The sequence below is a fragment of the Cajanus cajan genome, chromosome 11, assembly GCF_000230855.2.
Source record: "Cajanus cajan strain Asha chromosome 11, NIPB_CcT2T_4, whole genome shotgun sequence".
In the NCBI taxonomy this organism is placed as follows: domain Eukaryota; kingdom Viridiplantae; phylum Streptophyta; class Magnoliopsida; order Fabales; family Fabaceae; genus Cajanus; species Cajanus cajan.
This window is the reverse complement of record NC_138527.1, coordinates 19,592,065-19,608,297: the sequence shown is the minus strand read 5'-3', so window position 1 is coordinate 19,608,297 and position 16,233 is coordinate 19,592,065. Positions and strand designations below refer to the sequence as shown.

The 16,233-nt window shown below is 34.5% G+C and overlaps 1 protein-coding gene and 1 non-coding gene across 2 annotated transcripts; one reads left to right on the top strand and one right to left on the bottom strand.

The window, feature by feature from the left end:
• Nucleotides 1-776: 776 nt before the first annotated feature.
• On the bottom strand, nt 777-883 carry LOC145953620 (small nucleolar RNA R71). The gene has a single exon (XR_014430903.1). It is a non-coding gene; the product is annotated as a small nucleolar RNA R71 (small nucleolar RNA).
• A 9,663-nt stretch (nt 884-10,546) lies between these two features.
• Nucleotides 10,547-15,258, top strand: HMT-1 (Homocysteine S-methyltransferase family protein). Its single transcript, XM_020350732.3, has 7 exons — nt 10,547-10,906; nt 11,031-11,087; nt 11,787-11,992; nt 12,107-12,236; nt 14,415-14,618; nt 14,715-14,786; nt 14,996-15,258. The coding sequence occupies exons 1-7, from the start codon at nt 10,739-10,741 to the stop codon at nt 15,137-15,139; spliced, it is 981 nt and encodes a 326-aa protein (XP_020206321.2). The 5' UTR covers nt 10,547-10,738; the 3' UTR covers nt 15,140-15,258.
• Nucleotides 15,259-16,233: the final 975 nt, after the last annotated feature.

Genomic DNA, 16,233 nt, shown 5'->3' with positions numbered 1-16,233 from the left:
AAACAAACATTCTATCTGTTTTAAAATTCAAATTAAAATACTAGTAATTCTAGGTCAAACACGTAGTCCCTGTGATTCGATATTTATTACTTGACGACAACCGTACACTTGCGGTTTTTCTATACATCAAGTTTTTGGCGCCGTTGCCGGGGACTACGTCTCTTGATTTAAATTACAATTATTTTAATTCGAATTTTAAAAAAAAAAAAAAATTAAATAAATAAATAATTTTTTTTTTAGTGTTTAATTCTCCAATTCAGATTTCACGGGTCACTTTCTTTTTTTTTTGCAGTGCCTTAGGGTTAATGCAAAAGAGATCTCTACGTCTTGGGAAACCAACACCACTTGATCCTGAGATTGAAAGAACTCTCCTGAGAAGGAAAAGAAACCTTTTTAGAGAATTTGACATGGCTGCACAACGAGATAATTTACCGCTTCGGGATTACTCTGCACCCGTAGCTCGTGGGATACCTGGAGGGGAGATGCAAACTGGAGCTACTGTACCAGCTTCTCTGGTGAATATGCTCAAACAGAACACCTTTGGAGGACTACCATCAGAAGATCCTAATGACCACTTAGAGGGGTTCTTGGAAATCTGTGAGACCCAGCAATTTGATGATGAAGTTTCTGATGGAATGCGACTCCGCTTATTCTCACTCACCTTGAGAGATAAGGCAAAGGTGTGGCTAAGAACAGTGCCTAGAGAAAAGATAGCAACTTGGGAATTATGTGAAAGAGCTTTTCTAGAGAAATTCTTTCCTCCTTCTAAAACTAAAGAATTGAGGAAGAAAATCACTAATTTCCAACAAGGCACTGGAGAGACTATTTATGAAGCATGGGAGCGGTTCAAAGGATATCTTCAAGCATGCCCACAACATGGCTTCAACCGTTGGCTTACCATCCAATTTTTCTTTGAAGGATTGGACCAACAAAGCACCATGATATTAGACTCAGCAGCTGGAGGATCTTTCATGGGGAAACCTATTAATGACTGCATGATTATTTTGGAAAATGTAGCCTCAAATCACAGCCAATACAGTGAAAGAGAAGTCACAGCAAGGAAAGGAACTCCGGGGCGATATGAAGTGAACAATATTGAGTTACTCTTAGCAAAATTTGATACTCTTAATCAAAGATTAGACAAGATGGAAAAAGCTAAGGTTAATTCAGTGGCTACAAATCAAGTATGTGACCTTTGTAGGGAACAAGGGCACACTGCAGTAGATTGTACCTCAATTTTTACTGGAGAAAAAGAAGATACTACTGAACAAGTGGCAGCTTCTCATAATTTCTATGACACTCCTCGAAGAGAGAAGAGTAATCCATATTCCAACACATACAACCCTGGTTGGAAGAATCATCCTAACTTTTCTTGGAAGAATAACCCAGTTCAAGGAACTAGCAATCAGCAACCTAATTTCCGTCCGTCCAATCACTTCATTAATGGGGAAGGAAATCCAGTACAGACACCCTCAATTCAACAAAGTGTTTCAAGATTAGAAAACCTTATGGAGAATTTTGTCACTAATCAAAAACAGACCAATGATTCAATGGCAAATTCTATTCAAAACCTTGTTGTCAAGGTTGAGAATATTACTCTCCACAACAAGATGCTGGAAAATCAAATTGCACAGTTGATGCCTAGTTCAAACAATTCTCCAGGTAAGTTCCCAGGTAAAACAGTTGCAAACCCAGCTGAAAATGTTAATGCTGTTACTTTAAGGAGTGGGAAGAAATTAGACGGACCTGTGTCTAATCAAAATGATAATATTGAGATTGATGAAGACGCTTCTCCTATGGTTGAAAAACCTGAAAAAGAGAGATTAGAAAAAGAAAAAGTATCTTCATCAAAGCCTCAAACTGTTTATCACCCTCCAATTCCTTTTCCTCAAAGGTTAGCAAGGACTAAACTTGATAGACAATTTGAAAAATTTTTAAATATGATCAAACAAGTGTATGTAAACATTCCATTTGTAGAAGCTCTACAACAGATGCCTACATATGCTAAATTTCTTAAGGATCTTTTAGCTAACCGAAGGAAATTGGATGATAGAGAGACTGTTACATTGATCCATCATAATTTGCCCAAAAAACTTAAGGATCCTGGTAGTTTCTCTATACCTTGTCTCATTGGAAATCTAAGGTTTGAAAAAGCCTTATGTGACCTTGGGGCAAGTATCAGTTTAATGCCTTTATCAATTTGCAAGAAATTAGATATGGGAGAATTAAAGCCTACAGCAATGTCAATCCAGTTAGCAGATAGATCTATAAAATATCCCATAGGAATTTTAGAAGATGTTCCAGTTAAGATAGGTAAATTTTTAATTCCGGGAGATTTTGTTGTTTTAGAAATGGAAGAGGACAAACAAATACCAATCATATTAGGTAGACCATTTTTGGCTACAGCAGGCGTGATAGTAGATGTCAAACATGGAAAATTGTCCTTATCCATTAATGATGAAACAATGGAATTTAATATTGCTAAATCTGTTAGACAACCTTCTCTTGAAAATATTTGCTGCAGGGTTGATATATTGCCTAAAGACATGGAGGAAGAAGTCATGAGATCTATTTTGAGGGATCCCTTGGAGAATTTTCTAGTTGGAGGAAAGCACATAGATCTTGAGGGGATTCAACCTAATTATGCTTGCTTGATCGATTCAAGTCCCCCGTGTAAAGAAAAAGATCCTCTAGTAGAAAGTCTTCTTGAGTCTTCAACAGATTGGCAAGAAGAAAACTCTCCAAAGTTAGAACTTAAACCACTTCCTTCATCTTTAAGGTATGAGTTTTTGGGGGCTAATTCCACTTATCCAGTCATAGTAAATTCAGCTTTAAATGAAAAAGAAACTGAAAAACTTCTCAATGAGTTGAGAAAATTTAGAAAAGTTATTGGATATACTATGGCTGATATAAAGGGAATCAGTTCTTCATTTTGTATGCATCGCATCTTCTTGGAGGAAGGATCCAAACCTTCTGTTGAAGCTCAAAGAAGACTAAATCCCAAGATGAAAGAAGAGGTAAAGAAAGAAATTTTGAAATTATTGGATGCTAAGGTAATTTATGCTATATCTGATAGTCCTTGGGTAAGTCCAGTTCATGTGGTTCCTAAGAAAGGTGGGATGACAGTAGTTAAAAATGATAATAATGAATTAATTCCCACAAGAACTGTGACTGGGTGGCGTATGTGTGTTGATTATAGAAAATTAAATAATGCCACTAGAAAGGATCACTTTCCCTTACCTTTTATTGATCAAATGCTTGAAAGGTTAGCAATGCATTCATACTTTTGTTATTTGGACGGATACTCCGGTTTTCATCAAATCCCTATTCATCCATTAGACCAAGAGAAAACTACTTTTACATGTCCCTATGGTACTCTTGCTTATAGGAGAATGCCTTTTGGCCTATGTAATGCACCTGCTACCTTTCAAAGATGTATGACTGCAATCTTTAGTGATTTATTAGAAAAAGAGATGGAAGTTTTCATGGATGACTTTTCAGTTTATGGTATTTCCTTTGATGACTGTCTATTAAATCTAACTAAAGTATTGCAGCGTTGCTCTGAAGTGAATTTAGTCTTAAATTGGGAAAAATGTCATTTTATGGTACAAGAAGGAATTGTCTTAGGACACCTAATATCTGGGAGAGGAATTGAGGTAGATAGAGCAAAAATAGAAGTAATTGATAAATTGCCTCTTCCAATTGATGTTAAAGGTGTTAGAAGTTTCTTAGGGCATGCCGGTTTCTACCGAAGGTTTATTAAAGATTTTTCAAAAATCTCTAAACCATTATCTAATCTACTTGTGAAAGAGGTACCTTTTAACTTTGATGTTTCTTGTAAGAATGCATTCTACAGGTTGAAAGAAGCTCTCACTACAGCTCCTATTCTGCAAACTCCTGACTGGAGCCTTCCTTTTGAAATCATGTGTGATGCAAGTGACTATGCTATAGGAGCTGTATTGGGACAAAGAAAGGACAAGAAGGTTCATGCTATATACTATGCCAGCAAGACTCTTGATGAAGCCCAAGCCAATTATGCAACAACAGAAAAAGAATTGTTAGCAGTCGTCTATGCTTTTGAAAAGTTCAGATCTTACCTTGTCGGGTCTAAGGTTATTGTTTACACAGATCACTCTGCCCTAAAGTATCTTTTTAATAAAAAGGATGCTAAACCTAGGCTCCTCAGATGGATTCTCCTTTTACAAGAATTTGATTTAGAGATTGTGGACAGAAAGGGAGTAGAAAATGTAGTAGCTGATCATCTCTCTCGACTTCCACAAGACCAAGCAACAAAGGAGGAACTCCCTATTAATGACAGCTTCCCAGACGAAAAGCTTTTAGCAGTTGTTGTGAAAAACAGTCCCTGGTATGCAGATTATGCGAATTACTTAGCATGTGGAGTCCTTCCTGAAGACTTTAATTATCAACAAAAGAAGAAATTCTTTAGTGACCTTAACAGCTTTATTTGGGATGAACCTTACCTATATAAGAGGTGTAGAGATGGTATCTACAGAAGGTGTATCTCAGAAGAAGCAGCTCCTCACATCATTCACTCATGTCATTCTTCCGCATATGGAGGGCATGCTAGTACGTCAAAAACTGCAGCTAAAATTCTACAATCTGGTTTTTACTGGCCAAACTTATTTAAGGATACTTGGAAGATGGTAAATTCTTGTGACCAATGCCAAAGATCAGGGAATATATCCAGGAAACATGAAATGCCATTAAATGGGATTTTAGAAGTGGAAATTTTTGATGTATGGGGAGTAGATTACATGGGACCATTCCCAAGTTCTAAAGGTTACAAGTTCATATTAGTTGCAGTTGATTATGTGTCCAAGTGGGTAGAAGCGATTCCCGCTCAAACGAGTGATTCAAATACTGTCATTAAACTCTTCAAAAGAATTATATTTCCAAGATTTGGGGTCCCAAGAGCTGTGATCAGTGATGGAGGCTCACATTTTATTGAAAGAAAGTTTGAATCTCTCTTAAAAAAGTATGGAGTCACTCACAAGGTTGGTACACCTTATCACCCTCAAACAAGTGGACAGGTAGAAATATCCAACAGAGAAATCAAAAAGATTCTTGAGAAGACTGTATCTACAACAAGAAAGGACTGGTCTTTAAGATTAGATGAAGCTCTTTGGGCCTACCGGACTGCTTACAAAACACCTATTGGCATGTCTCCATTTAGGCTGATTTATGGCAAATCTTGCCATCTTCCTGTAGAGCTAGAACACAAGGCTTTGTGGGCAATAAAATACTTCAACTATGACCTAAAGGATGCTGGAGAAAAAAGGAGATTGGAACTCAATGAGCTTGATGAAATCAGATTAGACTCATATGAAAATGCTAAGATTTACAAAGAAAGAACAAAGAGGTGGCATGACAAGCATATACATAGAAGAGAATTCAAGCAAGGGGACTCGGTGCTATTATTTAATTCCAGACTCAGATTGTTTCCTGGAAAATTGAAGTCAAGATGGTCAGGGCCTTTTACAGTTCAAAAAGTATATCCCTATGGAGCTGTAGAAATCAGAAACGATAAAGGCGACATATTCAAGGTCAATGCACAGAGATTGAAGTTATATTTCCATGGGGAACACTTAGAAAAATTATACTCTATGGTTCTTCAGGAACCTACTCAAGTTTCTTAAAAAATAAAAAATAAAAATAAAAAAAAATAAAAATAAAAAAAAAATAATAATAATAATAAAATAAAATTTCAGAGTTCCAGAGAGAATCACGACCGTGATTCTAAATCACGGGCGTGACCTTCTCTGGAAAATTTTTTGGAAAACTCCAGAGAGAATCACGACCGTGACTCTAAATCACGGGCGTGATCTTCTCTGGAAAATTTTTTGGAAAACTCCAGAGAGAATCACGGCCGTGATTTCCAATCACGCCCGTGATTCCCTGCTGACGCTCAACAGATACAACCCGTGATTTTTTGAAATTCCCTTTTTCCCTTATATATTTTCCCCCCTCCTTTTACATTCTCACTTCTCTCAAACTTACGAACTCTGCCCATTCTCTCTTTTCTTCTCTCCCAAACCCTAGCTTCTCACTTCTTCTTCCTCTTCTTCCCTCTTCCTCCCACATTCACTCCTTCCGTTCATCCATGGCTCCCAAGCGCACCCGTACCGTTGGTTCGTCCTCCACCGCTTCCGATACCCACAGTTACGAGGAAGAAGCAAGTGAAATTCCGCACCTTCCTCCGAGGTTCTATCGGAACGATGAACAGCGTGAGCGGAACGAGGTATTACGCTTCCGCACTATCCATCCTACCAGGTATCTCGACTTCCCATTTATTCGTAAGTTGGGTTTACGTGCTGATATCAATTTCATGTTAACTAACATTGGGTGGACAACCTTTGCTACCATGCATAATGATGTTGTTTATCCTCGACTAGTTCTTGAGTTCTTGAGCTCTCTCCACACGGAAATATTATCTGGGCCAAATTGTTCTGAAGGTTTGATTTCTTTCCGTATGTTTAACCAAGAACACGAATTAACCCCTGGCTCAGTTCAATAATATTTTTGGATTTCCCACTGGAGGGAGCACGAGAACCCCAAGTTCTTTCAACCCTGGTTCTTTTTGGTATAGTTTGACAGGTACAAGTAATTGGGTCGCTGGAAAATGTAATTCCTCTGCTTTCCGCCATCCCGCCATCCGTATTATGCACCGCTTTATTGCCTCTACTGTTTTGGCCCGAGGTGATTCTGAAGGAAAGGTTCGTTTGAGCGACCTTTTACTTTTATGGGGTATGATGGAAAACAGAGAGGAGCCTATTGATTCTGGCAGTCATTTGGCACGACAGTTCCAGAGTATTTCCAATACCAGCCACGGTGCGATTGTGAATGGCGGCCTCATTACCACTATAGCCAAACACCTTGGCTATCACGCTTGGCTGGACCAGTTAGAACCACTCCCTGGAAGCCGTACTATTAATTTTGCTACCTGCTCTTCTATGAACTGCATTGCGAAAGATGAAGATGATAAATACTACTTTGTAGTAACCCAGTCGAGAGTGCACCACCAGTTACCAAATCCAACATACACCGTGAAGAACCGGGCTACACGGCAGTTTCCACTGGAGCCATTAGAGGACCTACCTCCAGCAGCTGAGGAAGCGGCTCCTGCAGATGAGGAAGCAGCTCCTGAACAACCCCCTCTACATCCTGGACCTGAGGTGGACAATGCTGCTATCCTGGCAGCTATTCAATCAATGGATAACCGGCTGAAACAAATGGATGAACGCCAGCAGCATTATAATTACATGGTTGATCAAATGTATCAATGGCACATTCAACGGTATCCAGATGATTTTCCACCACAGTGAGATCTTTCTTATTCCTTATTTTACTCTGATGCTTAGGGACAAGCATTCCTTTCTGTTGTAGGTTGGTTGCATATTCATGCATTTTATAATTTTGTCAAAATAATCTATCATGCATTCATTAGCTCTTTGCTTCGGGACAAGCAAATCTTTAAGTTTGGGGTTAGGAGGATGTACGCATTTCATTCATTCATGCAAAGTAAAAAAATAAAAAATAAAAAAAAAAAAAAAATCATGCATATATACATATTCAGTTAATCCCAGCTTGAATTTGTGTTTGAAAAGTAAATATTTTTAATGAAATTGTTCGTCTTTGAAAACACTGAATGTGATGAATTGAATCTTGAAGTCTCAGAACAAAAGGTTGAAAAATTAGCTGGTTTTGTGGCTAGCACTTGGTTCTTAGTATTGAGACTTGAAATGATCGAGAATTATAAAAATAGTCTCTTGAAGATAAATTCTTTTTAATTCGTGCTTAAAAGCTTTTGGGGGGTAATAAATAAAAAAAAAAAAAAAAAAATCACCTAGCACCCCTTTGAGGTCATAGGTTAGAGGGAGAATATTCTTAACCTTAGAAAACTAAGGGAACTAATTAGCTACTGGGGAATTGTTTAGTAAAATAGCTAGACCCCCTTTGAGGCTATGTGTTCTTGAAATTATCATCCTCTCTACACTGATTGGCTACTGGGGAAATGTTTTAGGTGAGACAAAAACAAAAATAAAAATATTACCCCTATTTGTGTCACAAGCATTGAAAAATTATTTCTGTTAAATTATCTTCGTTTGACTAATGAGCTTTACAAGATTTGACATCATGAAACTCTTAGAAACTAAGAGTTGGCGCTAGTAATGAAAGATTAAGATTCTAATTGGACCTTGTGAGACTAAGAGTGAAGATTTTAAATGCTCAGTTAATTCTTGATGATTCTTTTTTTTCAAAGTGCTAATTATTGTTTGAGGACAAACAAAAGTTCAAGTTTGGGGTTATTTGATGTTGTGTATTTTACTCGTATTTTAGCACTTTAATTCACAAGAATTCATAGCATAATCATGCATATCTTTCATGTTTTTAATAAATTTTTATATCATTTTCCTATTTTATGCTTTTCTTGGTATGTGTTGTGTTTTCTCTGAGCAGGATCAAGATTTAAGAATTAAAGAGGAAATGCTGAGCTACAGGGAAAATCACGGCCGTGATTCTAAATCACGCCCGTGATTCACCAGATAAAATCACAGCCGTGACTCCCAATCACACCCGTGAACGCCACTGACCCTTCATAGATGTGCTCCAGAGAAGATCACGGTCGTGATTCTCAGTCACGGCCGTGATTCACTTCGCGTCGATTTGGTGAATGAATGTGCTCCAGAGAAGATCACGGTCGTGATTCTCAGTCACGGCCGTGATTCACTTCGCGTCCCAGCTTTTTGAGTTTTATGTTTTATTTTTATTTTTGTAATTTTTATCTTGGTAGTTTTACCTTTTTACCCTTTTAGGTTATAAATTAGATGAGGTTAGCCTAGAACAGGACTTTTGGTTTTCGGAGACAGTTTTATTTAGTTTTTGACACTTGGAGAAGGTTGGGCGCCTGTGCCATCGACTCTAAGGTTTGCTTTTCTTTTATTCTTCTTTTCTTGGAGAACTACTATGAACTCCTGTGAGTAGTTTCCCTTTTTCTGGGATCAGGGCTTAGCCTCTGAGAACCTCTTTATTAATGCATTATTCAGTTTCTTAATTTTATTCCAATTCTTGATTTGTTCTTTTATATTTTATATATGAACTTTAACATTATTGTTTTCGTAATAACATTAATTAAGGATGAACTGAGAGGAGAACTTGATTATAATTATGATAAACAATTAATCTTAATTTTCATAATCATAGATAATTAGGGATGAACTGAGAGGAGAACCTAATTATCGGAACCTAAAGGAACAGACTTGAGTGTTAAATCACAAGAGTTGATTTAAGCTTTCGAGGAGCAATAGATTAACAAAGATCTTAATGGGTTTAATTGAACGTAATTACCACGAGAGTAGGGATTAATTTTAATTAAACACGTCCTCGTAGCCTGAGAAGGTGCAATGATTAAATTAGGTTAAGACTACCTTCAAGATGGAATAGAATTAATTAATGAAAATAATAATTCAATATTGTTGGAACTCTTTGTGTGAACCCTAGATTCCCGGAAATCTCCTTATCTTATCTTAAAGTTTTATCTTATTCATTAATTGCATTACTATCTCTTTTACCAGCGAATCTGATCTTATCATCTCAAAACAAACATTCTATCTGTTTTAAAATTCAAATTAAAATACTAGTAATTCTAGGTCAAACACGTAGTCCCTGTGATTCGATATTTATTACTTGACGACAACCGTACACTTGCGGTTTTTCTATACATCAGTTCGCACTCGACCTTGGCTTAAGATAGAATAATTCGCACTGAGGTTCGAACTCGACCTTAGCTTAAGATTTCGTACCAAGGTTCGAACTCGACCTCGGCGTGGGATAAGAGATTTCGTACCAAGGTTCGAACTTGACCTCGGCTTTAAGATTTCGTACCAAGGTTCAAACTCGACCTCGACTTTAAGATTTCGTACCAAGGTTCAAACTCGACCTTGACTTAAGATAAGACATTTTATAATAAAACAGTGTAAATTTAAGAAGTCATGTAAATTTAAAAAATAAATGTTGATTTTAAATTTACTTTTTTAATGTAGTTCAATTTAGTTTATAGTTAATAATAATTTAATTTAGTTGATATTATAGTTTAGTTTAAATTCCTAGAACTATAGTGCACTAAATTAGATAATAGTTTAATTTAGTTTAGTCAATATTTATTTTAGTTCAATTTAGTTTGGTGAACTATTTATTATAGTTTAATTTAGTTTTCTTCTAGTTTAGTTCAATTTAGTAATTTGAACACCCCTAGTGATACGTGTCATGCCAACATGACACATGTCATGCCAACATGACATGTGACATGATACATGCCACATCCATTAAGTATTTAAACGGAGGAAACAAACAAATCAAACATTAAGATATATTTTAAAGATGTGAGGACTAAATTGATTAAATTAATTAAAGTGAGACTAAATTGAATCTAAATAAAAAATAATTTTGTCTAAAAAAATATATATAAAAAATTCTCGTAATACACCACTAATCCAAATAAAACATCAACTTAAATGACCTTTGAAACAGAACGAACCTAAGTGCTATTTCGTCCATATTCACACCTACTACACATCCCAACAATTCCCGCTCTGTCATTAAGAGGCCTGTGTTGCGTCTCACGTTTCAACGTGTTCTGTTCTTTTTCGTTGTCGTCACGACCTCGCAAAACGCGAAACGTCGTTGTTGTAGAAGAGAAAGGTGAGTATTATTGTGCAACATGAAGAGCGAGAAGGGGCAAATGTTGCATGATCTGATTGAGAATGCGGGAGGCTGCGCTGTTACCGATGGAGGATTCGCCACGCAGCTGGAAAAGCACGGAGCATTTATCAACGATGCTCTTTGGAGTGCCATCTATTTGATCAAGGACCCACAGCTAATCAAGCAGGTTTTTTATTTTTGTCTCATTTTCTGTTTTCATTATGTTTCACATTCATAATAATCTCGTGTTTTATTTTGCACGTTTGTGATGAATTTTTATTGGGTTTCTTTATTTGATTGATTTGTTTTAGGTTCACGTAGAATACTTGGAGGCTGGTGCGGATATATTGGTTACTTCATCGTACCAGGTAAAGTTTACTACTTAGTTCGAATTATTTATCAAATTTATCAATTCGTAAGAGAATTTGAGTAAAGTTTATGACTTTAAACAAGCACATGGAAAATCTGTGTTTTTTTTTTTGGATCCTTTATGATGGTGATGTAATGCAAAGGTTTATTTCGAAGGCTTTGTGCCTTGTGTTGTGATGTATGTATTTTATGTTTGAAGTTGCAATTCAAGTTTGATGAACATTCACATGTAAGTATATGGTTGGATTGCTTATATTCTTGTTATTTAATCAAGTGCTAGGAGTGTGCATAGAATAAATGCAATGGAAATGATAAAAATATGTATGTTCTGTGTCATTAACATAGCATATCAGAAATATATACTGCTATCATGCAAATAGAGAAGTTACAAGTATTGGGAAATTTGTGGATAAATAAATGGGTCTCTGAGGTTTATAAATGAATATGAAGTCTCATACAATTTGGAATGAACAGGAAATTTATCTTATATGCTGTCAATTAACATAACATGAAACATTTGCTTGTAATTTTCAACATTCACTGCTTGTTATTTTAGTTCTATATACCAAGGGTGAAATCTTAGTGTTGGAGTAGAAAAGATCAGCACCTTTGGGTGTTGATACATTTTGTTGTCATGAAAGTTTGCAAATTTATTGTTTTCTTATATAATATATCCTAAGATTCTATAATTATTATAGGCTACACTACCTGGATTTTCGTCCAAGGGGCTATCCATTGAAGAAGGGGAATCATTACTAGAGAGGAGTGTCAAATTGGCAGTTGAAGCCCGTGATAATTTCTGGAATTCAGTCAAAAGAAATTCTGGGAATAGATATAGAAGAGCTTTGGTTGCAGCCTCCATTGGAAGCTATGGAGCTTACCTTGCTGATGGCTCAGAATACAGGTGCTTCAACACTCTTTAAAATTTAATAGTTTGGTTCTTATGTGTCCTGCAGAGAAACTACTGTATGTTTTCGGTATGTTTGTGGAATTCATTCATATTGATTTCTTCCTGTAGTGGTTGCTATGGACCAGATGTTAATTTAAAGGAGTTGAAGGATTTTCATCGCCGCAGATTGCAAGTTCTCATTGAAGCTGGTCCAGATTTGCTTGCTTTTGAGACCATTCCAAACAAACTTGAAGCTCAGGTCTTTTTAATTTTTTGTTTTCTTTTTTCTTTTTCCAATAAGCATGTTTCATAGAAGTATACCTTGATGTAATTTCTTAAATTAAAATTACTGCAATCTATTTACAGCACAAAATTACAATTCTTCTACTTTGTTGTTCATCCACTTCTCTCACGTTTCTATAATTACATTTTGTATTTTAAAATCAATATGTTCATCTCTTTGACAGCCCTACCATATTTGTTCTCTAAATTCAATAAACATACCAACTCTTTATTTATTTTATAATATGTATTCTTTTTCACATAGCGTAGTCTCTTTCATTTGGCATTTTTGTAATGGTAGTTGTGTGTGCTCCATCATGATCAATTAATGGAACAACTGACATAACATTTGAAACCATAATTTGTAAATTAAATAAATTCCTTGATATTAGGGAAAGAATCAAAATCAAAACTGAAAAATATTACTGACTTTTATTTATTTTTTTATTCTTATCTAAATTCTTGAACACTGAAGTATCTCTTTGTTTAAAGCTGTTTTATATATTACAGTTTGAACATTTTTTCTATCTAAACAGGTGATATAGATGTTGGAATCTGTATGTAAAATAATGATCCAGCTTTAGCAAAGACTTCACTTCAGTAATAGTTCTGAGGAAACTTACCATTAAACACTTTAAATTTTAAATATGAGAAATGCCTGATTTGTTAAACCTGCAAGAGTGTCAGTGTACGTGTAGCAACCTGAAATTAGCAATGACCTAGATAAATTAAAAAATTATGCATACAATCCCTGACCCTGCACAGGCTCTGGGTTTTACATTTGTAACAGCTCCGGCTCATTGTCTTTTCTTTCATCAATAATAATCTCTCCTTTATACTATTTTGTACTTTTAGGTGATTTCAGGGGTTTGTGATATAAAATAAACAAACAGGATACGTATGGTATGCAGGCTAATAATGATTAATACTAAAATTCTATCTAATAAAACATAAACCTAAAGTCAAACCATTCATAACTTTTTGTTCTAATTATTTGAAGTTGTTTCCATGGTAGAATACAGAAAGAAGAAGCATATTTAAGGTTTATCTTCTCTTGTATGAATTACTGTGTAATTCCTAGAAAATATCCTGCCTGTCTTCTCTGAATTGTTTCACTGCTTGCACCAATTCCTCAAATTTTCAACCCAAACATTCATTGACTCACAATTATTATGTATGGGTATTATATATAATGTTGAGATGAAACATGTATAGTTCTACAAAAAATACTTGTTTCATGACTTTTTGATGATTTAGCAGTCATTAATCTCGCCTGAAAAAGAAGTCATGATGTTCATGTAGCTCTATTTGTGTAAGATATTTTCATTATTATGATTTGTTTTTTAATTTTATTTCCATCATTAATATTTGTGTTTGTATTCTATTTATCTTTTCTTCTGAGCTGTTTCATAATAACTTCATATTAACTGTAGGCTAAATGTTTTAAGTTATAAATCATTTCTATGATCGCTAATGCACTGTTTTTAATTCTTTTACTATGATACATGTATTGGATACGACATGTATTTGGTATGACGATATGATTATTTTAAAATATATAAGATAGAATACATGTAAGACACTTATTATATATTTCATGAATATTTAGGGTTTAGGGTTTATTATATGTGTGTAATTGTAATTTTGATTAAAAGTCATAAACATTAAATGTATAAATATATAATTGCTATTTTGCAAATCTAAATTAAAAACATACTTTTTATTATCAAAAACAAATAAATTATAAATCATTTCATAATAAATTAGTTTTTTATTATTTACAAATAGAAATAATATTATCAATCTCAATTTTTCTTAAAATTTTCATTTATAGTTCAAGGATCAATTTTTCTGTGTTTCTATATTAAACATATTTGTATGTCTTATTTAGTTATAATGGATATTTCATAATTTTTAAAAATTTAGATACTTTATCGATATGTATCATCAATAACTATCGGTGGAGTATCCAGGATTGAATAAAATTTTTATAATATTTTTAAAGGCATACTTCACCAATACGTATCAGTGAAGTATTCGAAAGTATTGTATCGGATACAAATATATGAAACAAATTGAAGTATCGGTACTTCATAATTCTTTTACTATCAAGATGAATGTTTCTAGTATTCATAGTCAAATTATCCTATTACAGGCTTGTGTCGAATTGCTCGAAGAAGAGAGTGTCAAAATCCCATCTTGGATATGTTTTACCACAGTAGATGGTGAAAATGCTCCCTCAGGAGAAAGTTTTAAAGACTGCCTTGAATCGATAAACAAGAGTAACAAAGTAGAAGTAGTTGGTATAAACTGTGCACCTCCTTATTTCATAGAAAGCCTCATCTGCAAATTTAAGCAGGTAACTGCTAAATCACATGACTTTGGTTTGAATATTTGACAAAGAATTTCAGTGTGCATTATCAGAGAATTAAAAAAATTAATCTTATCCTTTCAGTTGACGAATAAGGCCATCATTGTTTATCCCAATAGTGGGGAAGTGTGGGATGGCAAAGCCAAGAAATGGCTAGTAAGTTAGAGTTATCTCCTTCTCTTTCTCCCTCTCTCTCACATGTCTATTTGAATACAAGTTTAAAAAAACTTTTGAGGGTTTTTTTATTAAAAAATCTCTCAGAAACACTTCTAACTTGTATCCGAATTCATTTTTTGTCATATTTCACATGTTATTCAAGTGTTTTTTTATTTAATTTTTTTTATTTAATTTTTTTTAAATGACAGCCATCAAAGTGTTTTCACGACGATGATTTTGGATTTAATGCAAGAAGGTGGCGTGATTTGGGGGCTAAAATCATAGGAGGCTGTTGCCGGACTACACCTTCCACTATTCAAATTATTTCAAATGCTTTAAGAGCAAAATCTTGACTGTGCTCATAGATGTAACTGCTGACAAATTGCGATATCTTATCAAGGCATTTTGTAGTGTGTTGTCTAAATTTTAATTGTTTGAAGCTTTTTCATTAAAGTATCTCATTTTATATCCATGAGAACTGAAAGAGATGTTAAAGAATTTGGCATAAGCTTGATTAATTTCATAGATAAATTAACCAAGTTCTACAAATTTGATTATGCTCGTAAGCTTTTGCTTATACTCAGTTATGTCACGAATGGTAGATTCTCAAATTAATTTTAGTAGAGGCAAAATCCTAACTAATATTAATTTTATCAAATTTAATGGCTATATGTCATCGTTGTAAAATAATTTGCATGGTGGCATGTATGACTTTTAAGTTTTTTTTTTCTTTTGTAAAAGTCAATAATATTATTATATATGGTGATATGGAATTAGATAACGCTATAAAAAAAAAAAAAATTACACCGACGATGTATAGATTATTTTTCTCTCTTAATTTTAGTTAAGAAAATAAAAATAAAAAAAAACTGAAAAAATCCAAAACTAGACAAGTTTACTTTTAAAGAACAAACCTTCAATAGTATTGAATATTCATTAATTTAGTTTTTAAGTAGATATATTTTACTAACATCGAGACATGAATTTCAATTTTTTTATACTTGAAGGATTATGTAACATAATTTATAATATTGTAGGGACTACTGATAAATTTCAATAGTTTAAGGATCATTTAAGAAGTGCGGTACTTCAGTGATTAAATTAATGTATATTCACTTGGAAGACAATGGAATCATGCCTAGGAGGACAAGAGGTGATACCTTGAAGGAACTAAGAGAAATGAGCTAGACATGAAGATTTGGGTCAGTCAAAGCCCAATAGGCTTGGAAGGCCCAAGTTGCCTCTCACATAGGCCACACCTTGAAATATCCATTTTCTTTTATTTTGTATATATTATATTAGTATAGGTTTCATATATTTTGGTTTTGTATTTTGGGTCATAGGCTTAATACACCTAGTTTTGGGCTTCATGGGCCTTTGGGCTTTCGGTACCTAATATGGGGCTCATTTTAATTCTTGTAATTTTTCCTTCTGATTGTATTTGGTT

Bases quoted from the DNA above. Each gene is read 5' to 3' on its own strand.
- HMT-1 (XM_020350732.3), top strand. From the start codon at position 10,739: ATGAAGAGCGAGAAGGGGCAAATGTTGCATGATCTGATTGAGAATGCG. The intron at 14,619-14,714 runs GTAACTGCTAAA...TTATCCTTTCAG, and splicing joins TCATCTGCAAATTTAAGCAG to TTGACGAATAAGGCCATCAT. The intron at 14,787-14,995 runs GTAAGTTAGAGT...TTTAAATGACAG, and splicing joins GCAAAGCCAAGAAATGGCTA to CCATCAAAGTGTTTTCACGA.